This window comes from Chiloscyllium plagiosum, chromosome 22 (assembly GCF_004010195.1).
Source record: "Chiloscyllium plagiosum isolate BGI_BamShark_2017 chromosome 22, ASM401019v2, whole genome shotgun sequence".
Taxonomy (NCBI): Eukaryota; Metazoa; Chordata; class Chondrichthyes; order Orectolobiformes; family Hemiscylliidae; genus Chiloscyllium; species Chiloscyllium plagiosum.
Window position 1 is genome coordinate 47091472 of NC_057731.1, and position 16358 is coordinate 47107829.

Genomic DNA, 16358 nt, shown 5'->3' on the forward strand with positions numbered 1-16358 from the left:
ACCTGAGCCCTCCAATCCCTCTGTGCTGAGGTTTTCTGCAGACTTGCTCCATTCAACTAATATTCAGCTTCTCTATTTTTTCCTGCTAAAGTGCATACTTCACATTTTCCCCCTCATTATAGTCTCTCTGACAAGTTTTTGCTCACTCTCTCAACCTGTCAATGCACCTCTGTACCTTTATTGTATCATCCTCAATACTTGCCTTGCCTTTGAATTTTGTAATCTGAAACTTGACAACAGTGCATTCACTTTACTCATTCAAGTCATTAATTTTTATTATAAATAATGTGGCCCAAATACTGGTCCCTGTAACACTCCACTAGTTGCAGCTTGTCATTCAGAAAATTCCCTCTTTATCTCAGCCCTAACTTCTATTAGTTAATTGGTCCTCTATACAAACTAATATACTACCCCATGAGATCTTGCCTTTACGTAGCCTGATGTGGGGTTCCTTTGGACAACTTGTCACCAATTTCACTAAAACACTAATATGTAAGCTTTTCTTATTTCTGCATATGAAAGAAACACTCAGCTGTACCATTTTAGAGATTTTCCTAAATCTGGATTGTATTTTGAATCTTAATAGCTTTTTTTGGGACAGGGGTGGGGGCAGAAGCGAAGAATAAGGGACTTTGGAAATGAAATCATAGCACCAAAGTCTTGTGATCTTAACCAAACAAAAACAATGCAAGGTAAAGAAAAAAAGAAGGAAGCATATGTCAGGTATAGACAGGATAGATTGAGTGAATTCTTAGAGTATAAATTCTTAGAGTAGGAGTGTACTTAAGAGGGAAATCAAGAGGGCAAAAAGGGGATATGCGATAGCTTTTGCAAATAGAATTAAGGAGAATCCAAAGAGTTTTTACAAACACATTAAGGACAAAAGAGTAACTAGGGAGAGGATAGGGCCCCTCAAAGATCAGCAAGGCGGCCTTTGTGTGGAGCCACAGAAAATGGGGGAGATACTAAATAAGTATTTTGCATCAGTATTTACTGTGGGAAAGGAATGGAAGATATAGACTGTAGGGAAACCGATGGTGACATCTTGCAAAATGTCCAGATTACAGAGGAGGAAGCGCTGGATGTCTTGAAACAGGTAAAGGTGGATAAATTCCCAGGTCCTGATCAGGTGTACCTGAGAACTCCGTGGGAAGCTAGAGAAGTGATTGCTGGGCCTCTTGCTGAGATATTTGTATCATCGATAGTCACAGGTGAGGTGCCGGAAGACTGGAGATTGGCTAACATGGTGCCACTGTTTAAGAAAGGCGGTAAAGACAAGCCAGGGAACTATAGACCAGTGAGCCTGACCTCAGTGGTGGGCAAGTTATTGGAGGGAGTCTTGAGGGACAGGATGTACAAGTATTTGGAAAGGCAAGCCCTGATTAGGGATAGTCACATGGCTTTGTGCGTGGGAAATCATGTCTCTCAAACTTGATTGAGTTTTTTGAAGACGTAACAGAGGATTGATGAGGGCAGAGCGGTAGATGTGATCTATATGGACTTCAGTAAGGCATTCGACAAGGTTCCCCATGGGAGACTGATTAGCAAGGTTAGACCTCAATACAGGGAAACTAGCAATTTGGATACAGAACTGGCTCAAAAGTAGAAGACCGAGGGTGGTGGTGGAGGGTTGTTTTTCAGATTGGAGGTCTTTGACCAGTGGAGTGCCACAAGGATCGGTGCTGGGTCCTCTACTGTTTGTCATTTACATAAATGATTTGGATGCGAGCATAAGAAGGACAGTTAGTAAGTTTGCAGATGACGCCAAATTGGAGGTGTGGTGGACAGTGAAGAGGGTTACCTCAGATTACAACAGGATCTTGACCAGATGGGCCAATGGGCTGAGAAGTGGCAGATGGAGTTTAATTCAGATAAATGTGAGGTGCTGCATTTTGGGAAAGAAAATCTTAGCAAGTCAAGTCTTATACACTTAATGGTAACTTCCTAAAGAGTGTTGCTGAACAAAGAGACCTTGGAGTGGAGGTTCATAGTCTCTTGAAAGTGGAATCACAGGTAGATAGGATAGTAAACAAGGCGTTTGGTATGCTTTCCTTTATTGGTCCGAGTATTGAGTACAGGAGTTGGGAGGTCATGTTGCAGCTGTACAGGACATTGGTTAGGTCACTGTTGGAATATTGCGTGCAATTCTGGTCTCCTTCCTATCGGAAAGATGTTGTGAAACTTGAAAGGGTTCAGAAAAGATTTACAAGGAGGTTGCAAGGGTTAGAGGATTTGAGCTATAGGGAGAGGCTGAACAGACTGGGGCTGTTTTCCCTGGAGCATCGGAGGCTGAGGGGTGATGTTATAGAGATTTACAATATCATGAGGGGCATGGATAGGGTAAATAGGCCTTTTCCTGGGGTCAGGGGATCCAGAACTAGAGGGCATAGGTTTAGGGTGAGAGGGGAAAGATATAAAAGAGTCCTAAGGGGCAACGTTTTCACGCAGAGGGTGGTACGTGTATGGAATGAGCTGCCAGAGGAAGTGGTGGAGGCTGGTGCAATAGCAATATTTAAGCGACATTTGGATGGGTATATGAATAGGAAGGGTTTGGAGAGATATGGGCCAGGTGCTGGCAGGTGGGACTAGATTGGGTTGGGATATCTGTTTGGCATGGATGGGTTGGACTGAAGGGTCTGTTTGCATACTATACATCCCTATGACTCTCTGAAAACTTGGATAGGACTCATGATGCACAATATGCTCTCCAAGAACAGTTGGATATTTCAAAAGTTGGTTCCATAGTATGCTAATTTGGTTGAGGTCAAATAAAAGAAAATGTTTTAATCATCCACAATCTGCCCTGTTGGAGGTGCTATCTTTACATGAAATGTGAAGTTGAACTGTAAGCTAAGTGAGGTTGAACATGTAACATTAGTTTGCTTCCCACATAGCTATGAAACCTTATATGGTACTGTATGAAGAACCACAGGTAAAATTTTTTTGTCTGGGCTAATATTTATGCTTCAATCAGTAATAATCAAAAAAATTATGATTAGCTTATTGGATACAGATTCATTGTACTGAAAGTATTTAATTGGCTGTGATATTCTGAGAATGTAGAAGGATTAGTTCACTGTTCCTTCTGACCTTTCTCAAGCTTTTAACAGTTGATATACTCCATCCAATGCCTCTTCTCTGTTCAATTGGATAGGACTGTGGTTCCATTTTTTTTTTATCCTGTCATAGCTGAAGAATTACTGGCAATTACTTCTCTTCCCAGCCTTGCACCATTTATCTCTGGTGTCATTGGTTAGAGCATAAAAGAAGACTATTTTGCACTCTCTGCAACTGTATTACAGTTGATCCCATTCCTGCAACCTTTTATAACCCTGCAGTGTGTGCCTTTCCAGGTGCTGCTCCAATTCCATCTTGAAAGCAATGATTAAATGTTGTTCCACCAAATTCTTGCAATTTGGAATCTAATCTCTTTTTCTTTTGTCATTGACCTTGAGTCGGTGTCCTCTGGTTCTTGACCTTTCAGTCAACAGGAACAATGTCTAATCTATCTAGACCCTTCATGATGTATCATTTTCTCCTGTCTATTATCTTTAAGCTGCGCTTCAACAACATCATAGTCATAAGAGTCATACAGCATGGAATTTTCACGAGTCGTGCAGCACATCCTTCAGCTCAATTCGTTCATGTCGAACAGGTCTGCTCAACTGAAGTAATTCCATTTGCCTGCGATTGGCCCATATCCCTTCAAACCTTTCCTATCCATGTACTTGTCCAAATGTCTTTTAAATATTGTAGTTGTATTCATCTTTCTCTATCACTTCTCGTGGCAGCTCATTCCAGATACGCACAGCACCCTTTGCTTGAAAAACGTTGCCCCTCAGGACCCTTTTAAATCTTTCTCTTCTCACCTTAAACTTATGCTGAATAGTTTTGAACTCGCCTGCGCTAAGGAAAATACCTTGGCTATTCACTTTATCTATGCCCTTCATGATTTTATAAATCTTTTACAAGGCACCCCTCAACCTCCTGCGCTCCAGGGAAAAAGTTCCAGCATATTCTGCCTCTCTTTATAAATCAAACCCTCCAATTGAAAAACATCTTTTTTGCATCTTTCCAGTTTAATAAATCCTTCCTCTCGCAGGGTGACCAGGATTGTATGCGGTACTCAATGTCCTTTCAATGTCCCAACTCCTGTACTCTATGCTCTGATTGATGAAGATAAGCCGCCTTAACCTTCGCCACTTCAAAGGAACTGTGTACCTGTACCTCTCAGTGCCTCTGTTGATAACACACTCCACAGCCCTGCCATTAACTGTGTAAATCTTGTCCTGGTTTCCTTACCAAAATCCAACACCTCATATTTATCTAAATTAAATGCCATCTGCCATTCCTTGGCCCACTGACCCAGTTGATCAAGATCAAGTTGTACCCCAATTTTGGTATGATCTGCAAACTTAATAATCATGCCTCCTATATTTTAATTCAAATAATTTATATAAATGATGAACAACAGTGGTCCCAGGACTGATCCTTGTAGCACATTGCTGGTCACAAGTCTCCAATCTGAACAACAACCCTGTACAACAACCTTCTGTCTCCTACCACTAAGCGAATTTTGTATCCAGTTGGCAAGCTCTCCCTGGATCCCATGTGATCGAACCTTACTAATCAGTATAATAATCACATTAGATTCATACCTATGTTAACATTTCCCAGCAATATCACCCCCTCTCACCTGCACCCCTCAGCAGACTCCCACCACCCCCAACACCTATTTGACACTAACTTGCCTAACATCCAGTATTAAATAAATAGCAACTTTCCCTGACTTATGTCAAAACCAGCCTTCAGTCCATGCCCCACACTTTTTAGTTACCACGTTCATCTTTTTCCCTAGCAATTGCCTTGTTATTGAATCAGCCAGTACATAATCTTGGGTATCACATTTGACTCTGAGGTAAGTTGTAACTGCATCCAACCCATCGCTAATTCTATCTGCTTCTCATTAATAATGTTACTCTGTCTTCCCTCCCTCAATTTATCTACTGATATTTGCTTTCATATCTTTGGTCACTAAATTTGGCTGACTTGACAACTCCTGACCAGCCTCCTCTTCCATTCTCTGTAAACTTGATCATCCAAAACTCTGCCTGTATCTTAGCTTGCATCATGTCCCATTCATTCTTCATTTCTGGATTTACAGTAGCACCTCGACATACAAACGACCCCGTTCACGTACAAATTGGTTTACGAACAGGATTGTACGTAAAATTTTGCTTCAATGTACGTACCAAGTTCAAGATACGAACGAAGGTACGAACGCAAAAAGCCCTGTGCAACCACGTGGTTTCATTGTTCTGCTTTGCTACGCGCTTGTTGAACGCAAAAGCTCTCAGGCCCCACGTGATCTCATTCAGTTTGTCTTTGGCACGTGCGCTGTGAACAGCCGTTCAAGCATTCTTATGCTATCCAAGCAATGGGAAAAATTTATTCAGTTCGCGAACTTTTCGGTTCGCGAACCGGGTCCCGAAACGGATTAAGTTCGTAAGTCGAGGCACTACTGTACTAATAAATTTTCTCTCCTGGTTGAACAATGTCTCAAATTTGAGATAATGCTTATCCTTGTTTTTGAATCTTTCCAAGGCCTCATTCCTGTCTGCAACTTCTTCCTTCCAACTCCAACATTGCACCCACCATTCCTCCATAATGGAATCTCTGCTCAGATCTAAGCATCTTAATTTCTTGTCCCTATGTATTACTGATTTGAATTGCTTTCCATGACCACTACGTTTTATGCCAGCACAGTCCCATGACCAGCAAATGAATTACGATTTAATGTGAACCATTGCTCAGCCATTTAATTGTCATAAAACTCAGCTGATTCATAAACTTGTTTCAGTGAAGCAACCGTGCCATCCTTACACGGGCTAGTCAAGGTGTGACTTGGTTGGGTTCCTTAACTGTCTTCTGACATAGCCTGACAAATATTCAGCTAAACCCACCCGGGCAATTCAATGCGAAATACATCCTGGCTCTGCCAATGACACCCACAGCCCAAGCATTAATTTTAAAATAACTATTATTAGTGGGCTACAGTGTTTCCCTGCTCGCAGCTTAATAGGCCTTTTATGGTTGCTGTATTTTCCTGCACAATAGTAGTCAATGACTGATTCACTTGACCAAGATGGTATCAGAAGTTTTAAGGGAATGAAAAGTCACTTCAGTATTAGTTCCTTTGTCTTTGAGGGTAATTACTAAGTCTGCCCAAAGGGAAATCTATGAAGTAATGTGTAGGTGAACATCAGAAATGTGGTTAGTAAGTTTGCAGATGACAACAAAATTGGTGTAGTGGATAGTCAAGAAGGTTATCTTAAGGTTAGAATGAGACCTTGATCAGATGGGCCAATGGATCAAGGAGTGGCAGGAGGAGTTTAATTTAGATAAATGTGAGGTGTTGCATTTTGGTCAGGCAAACCAGGGCAGGACTTGCACAGTTAATGGTAGGGCCCTGGGGTGTCTTGCCAAATGGGCCAAAGGGTGCAGTGCATACTTCCTTGGAAATGGAGACACAGGCTAATGAAGAAGGCATTTGGCCTTCATTGGTTAGAGCTTTTGAGTCTAGGAGTTAGGATGTTATATCGTGACTATACAGGATATTGTCACTTTTGGAATACTGTATTCAATTCTGGTCTCCCTGTTATAAGAAATGTTAAATTTGAAGGATTCAGAAAAGATTTACAAGGATGTTGCTAGGATTGGAGGGTTTGAGCTTTAGTGAGAGGCATGATAGACTGTGGCTATTTCCCCTGGGGCATAGGAGACTGAGTTTTATAAAACTTGTGAAATTATTAGGGGCATATATATGGTGAATAGTCATGGTCTTTTCCCTAGGGTAGAGGAGTCCAAAACTGGAGGACATAGGATTCAGAGGGTGGTGCATTTATGGAATGAGCTGCCAGAGGAAGACTTGGAGATGGGTGCAATTACAACATGTAAAAGGCATTTGGACACTGTTAAGACAAATGGGGGTAAACCCCTCTGCTAATTTAAACCCAACACACAGAAGCTCACCTCGAGCTAATAACTATCCCAGAGGTCACTATTTAAAGTAAAAATTAACAATTTTATTATTTACGGCCAACAGAGATCATTAAAACAACAGCTATTTACAACTCCTTTCTCTTAAACCTGTCTTTTACCTACCATTCTACAATACTGTTCCAATTTTTAAAAAAAATTAAGATTTGCAAAAACAATTTCAGCTTTCAAAACCAGCCAGCTGTCGAATCTTCTTTGTATCCTCCTCTGCAGATTTTCTTCTGTTGCCTTTTCTTCAGTATTCTGCTTCACAGGTCTTTCATATGAACAGGTCCCGTTCAGAGATCCATTCATCTAGCAGTCTATACTTGTTGTGCTTGACAGTTCTTCCCTAACTGTTCAACATGTCCAGTCTTTTACCCCAAAGCCTTGGATCATTTCATTGGTTTGATGTCATCCCAAACAATAAAATTCAAATTTGCTCTGTGGGGCATAATTTAAACTGGTCGAACTTGAATTTGTTTTTGTTCCATGGCAATACAACACCATATGTTTCCACTCACTACTTGTTTCAACCAAGTGTTACATTTTTATCTTCAGGGCACTTTGTGCTTTCAGTCAGTGCTTACGAGCTTCCCCTCTCTCTTAAAGGTACAGAGCACTTCTACACCTTCATAACAACACATACCTGGATTGAAAGCATTTTGAGGGATATGAGCCAAACACTGGCAGAATGGACTGGTTCAGTTTCGGAAACTTGGTTGGCATGGTGTATGACTGACTGACTGTATCATTGAGGGACAAATGTTGGCCACAGCTGCAGACAAATTTCCCCACTGCTTTGGAGTGGTTCCATGGGATTTTTTAAAATTCAACTAAGCAACTAGATGAAGCCATTCCTTAAGTTCTTCATCTGAAAGATGATAGAATGTCCAACTGCATTATATTGCCTTAAGTTATGCACTCCACTTCCAGTGTCTCATTTGAACCCATGACCACCTAATTGAGTCGAGTTTATAAGTTTGCTTCTGTTTTCCTGTTCATCGTTCACCTTGTCACTACAAGCATTTGCAACCTTTGCTTTATGTGTCAAGTGGAATGTAGTTCTGATTCGGCTCCCTGTTGATTTCTGCGGCTGATGAGTCTTGCTGCATCAGGACGCTAATTTTAGTTGGAGATAGTTGTGCTGGCTTCATCAGATTTTTACTCTGCATACTGTTACAGCAGGCTTTAATGATTTTTGTCTATACGTTCTAAGTTTTTCCTGTTGTATTACTGATCAACCTGCATCACTAACATAAATTTCTTTCCTTGAATGGTCAGTCAATGAAGGCAAGCATGCTGAACACTGCCTTAACCACCCTGTCTACATGTGATCCAAATTTCAAAGAATTAGGTACTTGAACCACCTCGGTCTCTCTGTTCTGCAAAACTCCCCAGGGCCCTACCATTAATTGTGTGAATCCTGCCCATGTTTGTTTACCAAAATGCAATACTTCACATTTACCGAAATTAAATTCCATCTGTCACTCCTCAGCCCATTGACCCAATGGATCAAGATCTCTTTGTAATCTTAGGTATCCCTCTTCACTATACTGCCAGTGTTAGTGTCATCTACAAAATTACTAACCATGCCTCCTATATTCTCATTTAAATTGTTTATATAAATGACAGACAAAAGTGGATCCAGTACCGATGCTTGTGGAACACTGCTGGTCACAGGCCTCCAGTCTGAAAAACAACTTACCTCCTCCACTCAGTCTCTATCATCGAGCAAATTTTGGATCCAGTTGGAAAGCTCACCCTGAATCCCATGTGATCTAACTTTACCAATTAGTCTACCATGTGGAATCTTGTCTAAGGCTTTACTGAAGTCCTCATAAACAACAACTATCGCGCTGTCCTCATCAATCTTTTTGGTTATGCCCTCATCAATCTTTTTGGTTACTTCCTCAAAAAGCTCAATCAAGTTTGAGAGACAGTATTTCCCTCGCACAAAACCATGCTGATTATCCCTGATCAGTCCTGCCTCTCCAAATGCATGTAAATCCTATCTTTCAGAATCGTGGAGAGTTTAAAGACAGTCTTACGAGCAGAGATGAATTTAGGCCAATGGAATTCTCTTGCTCAGCCCCAAAGGGTGGGCTAAATAGCTACATATATAGTTGATAACAGTGAAACATGGGGAGGGATTGGTCAAAACAATTTCACAATTCTTTTTGGGCTGTCGAGGGTAAATAAAGTTCCAGATAGAGGGAAATGCAAGGCTATGAAGGGAATAAAAAGGAGAATGATAGTTCACATTCAAGGAGCTGCATGTCATGAACATATGTGGAAGTTTGGTCCATGTCTGCGTAATGATCACACATGAACATTGGACGTAGAACATAAGAACAGTGATAGCACATTCAACTTTGAGCTTGTTTTGGCATTGAATAAGATCATGGCTGATCTGATTTTGGTGTACACTCCAATTTTCTGTCTGCCTACAACCCAGAACTCCTTCATCAGTCAAAATCTTGAACAATCCCACCTATATAGGTGAATGATTTTATTGTTACATGTTTTTACAGTGAGAAAAATAGTAAAAGACCAACTTTTCAACTGCCACCACAGGCCAGTGCCATTTTGAAAAGTTTTAAGAATGATGGGAAATAAAGTAAGATACAAATTAAAGCAACTCTACCAGTACTGAGCCAACTCATTAAGTAGGTGGAAATAGGTGACCTTAATAGAGAGAAGCCATACTTGCTCCAATTTTAACCTAATTCCCCTAAATCACCTTTTGAGCTCACCTAGCTTTTCTTGGGGGTTAGATTTCTTCCTAGAAACATACAACATGTTAGTGAGTTGTAAGCTATGAGGTGCTTTTTCCAGTCTTAGGGAAAAATAGCTTATGGATTAGAAGCAAAACAATCTCCTCCGGTTCATGAAGACACCACAGCTAACAACACTTACCACTTGTCTAGAAACAGAGTGGTGAGTACTGCAACAAGCTCAGTCGTGGTGCCCCTTTTGGATGAATAGCCAGCCATAATCACAACACTCAGGTGAATAATTGTCAGGCAGGTCAGTTGCCAGAAGGATTTATAGCTGTGGAACTGAGGAGTAAGGGAAGAATCGTGTCAAAGCTGGGAGGAGATACCAGTAACCCGAAGCTTGAAATATTTAAACATTTACTTCAAACCCAGGAACTAGTTGCAAAATATATCTGATTAGCCATTATGCTCATATTTGACAAGCAGAACTGATGTTTTTAAAAGTAGTTAATGATAGCAGCACTGCAGGTATTTATAATATATCCATAAACAAAGTAATAATGATGAACTGATAGGTTGAAGTATTAATGCCTGACCATCTGTCTGTCTGGTCTGGTATGCTCCCTCTTGAAAGGAGGAACAGATCGAGTGTGATTGATTTCTCACTGAAAATTTTTTTCCACTACCCTCTCCAGGTTCGTTAACGGAATGTTACGATGAGCTTGGCAACCGTTACCAGCTTCCTGTTTACTGCCTGGCACCGCCTCTGAACCTCATCACTGAAAAGTGCGATGAGGAAACTGCTGACATACCCGATCCTCCGGCGAATGCCAAGCGAGAGTTCCAGCTCAAGGTGCGCTTGTCTACAGGGAAGGATGTCAAACTGAACGCCAGCATGGCAGACACCATCGGGCAGCTGAAGAGGCAGCTGCACACGGAGGAAGGTATCGAACCCTCCAGGCAGCGCTGGTTCTTCTCTGGGAGGCTACTCACCGATAAAATGCGACTGCAGGAGACAAAAATCCAGAAAGACTTTGTGGTCCAGGTTATAGTCAATGAGGTAGCAGCAATTTACTGAACCACCAGGCAAAAAATTATATATATATATATAAAATATGCAAGACACTTGACTATGTATCTTATGTAAGAAAAAACAGAAGGGCTCTGGAACATGGTCGGCATAGGGAGTGTACTTGAATGTGTGTGTGGTCTACCTTGGCCATTATCCGTTGGTCAGTCAAATGTAGCTTGAGGCCAAAAACAGGAGCCATTTTTAATGGTATCCGGCCGCCTTGATAATCTGCCTTTGGTTGGCCAATGGATATTTGACTGTAAATGAAAGTTGTTCATCTATCTCTCTCTCTCTCGTCTGTCTGTCTGTCTGTCTGTCTCCCTCTGTTTGCTCCTCTGTCACTGTCTCTGTCATTCTGTCTGTTTCTCTGTCTCCTCTCTCCCTCTGTCTGCCCCTCTGTCACTGTCTGTCATTCTGTCTCTTCTCTCTCTTCCTCTGTCTGTCTCTGTCTGCTCCTCTGTCACTGTCACTGTCTCTGTCTATCTTCTCTGCCACCTTTTCCCAGTTCATACTACACCCCCAAAAAAAGTCTGTTTGATTGATTGAATATTTCACTGTTGCCCTTTGAACCTAGGGACTTTACAGTGAGGACCTTTTTTTTTAAAGGTTACTATATAGTAGCAGTATTGAGGCTTTATATAGAAAGTGTACTGAGAATGTTTTACACTGGCTTTAATCGTGCAGTGGTTGATCACTTTTGTTTTATGCTGTAGGTCTATTAGGGCCCAGCTAAGCACCAAAAACTTGCTCTTGTGTGTTTATGTAAAATTATACTAATTCAAGTCTCAATGTAACTGTGCTTCCATTTTTAAAAAAAAAATTAGACTGCAGTATGGTTTCAGCAAAATTGAAGTTTAATACAGCAGCTGGAAATGTCTAAGGACGTCACCCTCTGTACAGAGAAGGGAAAAATTAACATTTTGGATATATGTTGTTAAAACTGGAACATACAAAGGCCTGTTAATGAGAAATCAGCCTTTTGTCTGGTCCTCTTTAACCATGGAGTCTCATGAACAAATGTGCAAATATTTTAACTAATGTTCCCATTTTAATTTGGATTATATATTTTAAGGCTGTAGCTGTGAACTTGTTACCTTTATTGGGGGAATTGCAGGCTCCAAGAACAGCTCTTTCTAAAAATGTGCCCTTCAAGTTCCACTGTGGAAATGCAACAAGTGATGAATTAAAGCACAAATGAACATGAAGTTTCCTGTGCTTCATGGACAAGAACTGCTACAAGTGACCCTTGCGCTGTAGCTTGAATGTACCTTGCATACAAGACCAAACCCAAAGAGGGGTAAAAAAACAAATACTTACAAATGAATGTACTGGTCATATCAGATCTCCATTTTAAAATGTACAAAACTGTGCCAGTATGAGTCATTTGCAAGTTTTATGGGTTTTTCCATCTCAAGACATGGCAGGGATTGGAGAATCATGGGCTGAAGTCAAGATTTTGCTTGTGCTGACTGTCCAAAGAAGCTGGTCATGCTTTCACCTTTCGTTATTGTACTTCCTCTTTGACTTTACTCAATCCACAATACTTATTTTCCAATTTGGATGAAGGACGTAAAATGAGAAAAATTAAGTCGTCTTTCCCCCTTTTCATATGCCAACTAGTCAGCTTTGTATTTTCATTTCTGGACATGCCCTGCAATTCACCAAGAACAGCATTGACTATGTTGTTGTGTGAGCAGGAATACTGTATCTGTGGGCTCAAATTGTACATGCAAGATTTGTGACTCACTTCATAGCCATCAGTTCATTGTCTGCTGATCACAGCTGTGATGATGGTAAGGCATGTCTGTGGTTTGGCCTCCAGATCACTTCGAAGGTAGAACTAAGAGGCTATGCCTGTGTAGGCTTGGGATGAGGATGGAACCTGACTTGGTGGATCTGGCTCTGTTGAAGGGCGATTAATAGTTCCATCCTTGCTCACTCAAAGACTGGTTTATGGTTGGAGCATCTAACAACTGCTTCCCTTTCCACGTGTCCCTACTGTGTATCCAACTTCAGGGAACTGGGAATTGATGGCCTGTTGATTACAACTGTCACAACAATAAAGTCTTTTAATTGCCAACATTAACTTCCATTTTTAAAAACATAGAGTTAAACCTATTTCTTTAGCTGCCAACTTAATGAGGGAATCTATAAACATCTTTCTTTACATGCATTTGAGGTGAAAAATATAAATACTATATTGAAATTATCTTGTCTGAGGCTTTCATCTTTTGATTCAGTACTACAAATAAACAAATCCTTTCCTTTTACAAAAATGTAAAATTCCAGATAGACATTCTCAGTATATACAGAAAATTGTGAAAATACTCAAATCTGGTGGATTTGGAGAAAGGTTGACACTCAGTACTGTGCATACTCAACTTAAGAGTTTTGAAGCTGGGCAGAGATCAGGGAGAAGGAAACAAAAGGGATTCAGGATCAAGAGGAGAATTAAAGGGTCAGGGATGCTAGGGCAAACCTACAAGAGATGGCAATAGGCTAAATAAAGAAATAAAAAGGTCTTTTGATGGGGAACCTTTTTTTTTAACTGTTCCATTAGAATTGGGAGTGTTCAGAAATGCAAGGCAGTATCTGACTTAGTGCAGCATCCAGGACCTCAAGCAAAACTGGAGTCGGTGGGAATTGGGAAAAACTCAACTGGTTGCAGCAATGCCTACCTAAAAAGGAAGACAGTTGCGGTTGTTGGAGGTCAGTCACTTCTGGTCTAGGATGCCACTGCAGATATTCCTCTGGGTTGTGTCCCAGGCCCAACTTAATGTGCAGCACCATTTGCGTTGAGTTCGATATTCAAATACTGAAAGACCTGACAACTGGTAACATTTGCACCTCAAGTACCAGGAAATGACCATCTCCAACAAAAAGAAACCATTGTTCTTGACGTTTAATACCACTGCCATTGCTGAATTCCTCCACTCTTAACATTCTGGGTGTTACCACTGACCAGAAACTGAAATGCTCTAGTCACATATGCTCGGGCAAATCAGAGGCTCCGGATTTCAGTTACTAATTTGTGTCTGGGCTTCCCAATGTCTGTCCATCATCTACAAGGCACAAGTCACGAGTATGATGTAATACTCTATACTTGCCAGGATGACTGCAGCATTAAAAACACTGAAGCTTGACACCATCCAGAAGTAAGTGTCCGCCTGAATTAGCACCACACCTACAAATATTAATTCCCTCCACCAGAGACGCTCATAGCAGCAGTGTATAACATCTGCAAAATATTGCAGCAAGTCACTAAGGGTCCTTGTATACTGCTTTCCACTTTCAGCTTGATGGATAAGTGCAGCAGATATATGGGAACGTCACCAACTGCAAATTTCCTTCCAAGCTATTCACTAACCTGATTTAAAAATATATCGTCATTCCATCAGTGTCACTGGATTAAAATCCTGGACTCCTTCCCTCATGGCATTGTGGATGTGGCTACACGAGATGGACTACAGTTCAAGAGAAGGCAGCTCACCACCATCTTCTCAAGGACCACTAGGCATATGCAAAAAATGTTGCCCCAGTCACAACAGACTCGCACTTCATGAATCAACTAAAATAAATTCCTGCTTTTTTTTTCCTCTCCAGAGACCGCTAGACCTGCATAGTATTTTCTGTTTTCCCCCACTCCACCCCCATCATATTTCTAGCATTTTCAGTCTTTTGCTATCTCAGTATTAAAATTGATGCATAGGAGAGGCATTTTTGAATTGCAGTGGAACATTTATTCAAACTTCAACTTCTCCATGCCTCTTCCCCAACTCCCACTCCCACTCCCAAACCCCACCATCTGTCCAGCGTGGAATTTGGACTTTAAAAGGCCAACTTGATTCCTGGTGTTTGCTTGCTTGGTAGTGGTGGGATGTTGGGAGGACTTGGAAGCAAAGCTGCAAAAGAAGTGAAGGTGCAACATCAATATCACTGTTCCCTTGTCCAAGATAAATTGGCTGGAGCACTTGTGTGTGTTGCTTACAATAGAAACATGCATACATTGGCTCCTGCAGTGATTTCTGTTAACCCTTCTGAAATATGGGGGAGGAAGTGGTGGGCATAAAACGGGATCTCAGTACCTTTGAGAAACTTGATACCTGGCATCTGTCTTTGTAGCACAACTATACCTTCAAAAGGATGTTAGTCTATTTTGTCTTCTTTCAGACTGCAAAATGGTGGCCCCGAGTTTTGCTGTCATTGTGTTATTGAAATACATTTCTCTTGAGTAGCAGCAAATCATCATTACTCAGTGGTAGGAACTTGTAACTTCAGATCTCATTCCTGATCATCCCTCCCCCACCTCCTATCAGTGCAGCCATTTGCAGAGTGAAACAGAACTATAAACCCAGGTTAAAGTAAACTGGATTTGTTTTCTTTTGTTTTTGAGCTGCATGGTAAATTGCGGATTTGATATCCATAGAGGGGGCGAGTCCTCAGCCCTGGTCTCCTTGCTGCCCAGCTGTAGATGTGTATCAGACATGTAGGTAGAAATGAAGACCCTATTGGTGTGGTAAGGCACTAAACGCCTCCATTCAAATGACTTCAGTTATCTTTTTCAGTCACCTTGTTCATGGTGGGGTAATAAATTTGGCAATATAAATTATTAGCAAATGCTATTATCTACAAAATACTTGAATTGGCCTGTACCACTTACTGTGTTCCCCATCTCTTCCATGAGATAACATGGCCATGGTGATAGAATGCCTGCCTGTAAGGTCTTAATGAGCTTCCCTTTACCTTGGTTACTCAGGCAGGACGCCCATTAGTGAACCACATGGAGTTTTACAACAGTTGGTGGTACTTTCACAGTCACTGTTATTGAAACGCCTTTTAAATTTCAAATTTATTAATCAAATTTAAATTCCACCAGTTGCCATGGTAAGAACCCTTGTACCCAGCTCATTAGCCTGGGAGTCTGGAGTACGAGTCCAGTGACATGTCTGCTACCATGCTATCTCCCATATTTTATAAACAAACGAGGTGCAATTATAATAAAATCATTGAAAAATATTTGAACTGTGACAATTCAAGACCAGATTCTGTGCTCAGATTCACCTGGAAGATGGAGAGAAGAATGTAACAAGAGGTTGGGGCACTCCAAAGGTTCATTGGTGGATTCTAGAGCAGGGAAAGAAATTATTTTCTCTTGCTTCTCTTTCTCCAACCCTACTCCCAAAGACGCTGAAATGGCATCTGTTCTTCTGATTATTGCTGTGTCATCTGATTATCTAAATGCTGATACGGTACTTCCCAATGGCTGCCTTGAGCTGCAAACTCTAATGCAATACAGACTCCTGTGCTTAGGCCTTGTGGGAGTCTAATGTCTATAAATATTAGATAACTTGTGTGTATATTTAGCTCCTCTGAACTGAATTGTTTTTAGAATATAAATTCCAATGTTAGATCCGTACAAGTTCTTTATAATATGTACATTTATGAAATGGCTACAATGGTTTTGATTCTTAAATGCCTAATCACGATGTAGCCCTGAGTAATACATTATTAGATCAGTTAGGTTTGTA

General features: G+C 41.0%; 1 protein-coding gene across 1 annotated transcript in view; it reads left to right on the plus strand.

Moving 5' to 3' along the window:
• The window catches only part of ubtd1b (ubiquitin domain containing 1b), a 108716-nt gene extending 92358 nt beyond the window's left edge, over positions 1-16358 (plus strand). Inside the window, exon 3 of the mRNA XM_043712987.1 lies at positions 10454-16358. Within this exon, the coding sequence (XP_043568922.1) occupies positions 10454-10836 (383 nt within the window). The 3' untranslated portion in view covers positions 10837-16358. The remainder of the gene's footprint in view (positions 1-10453) is intronic.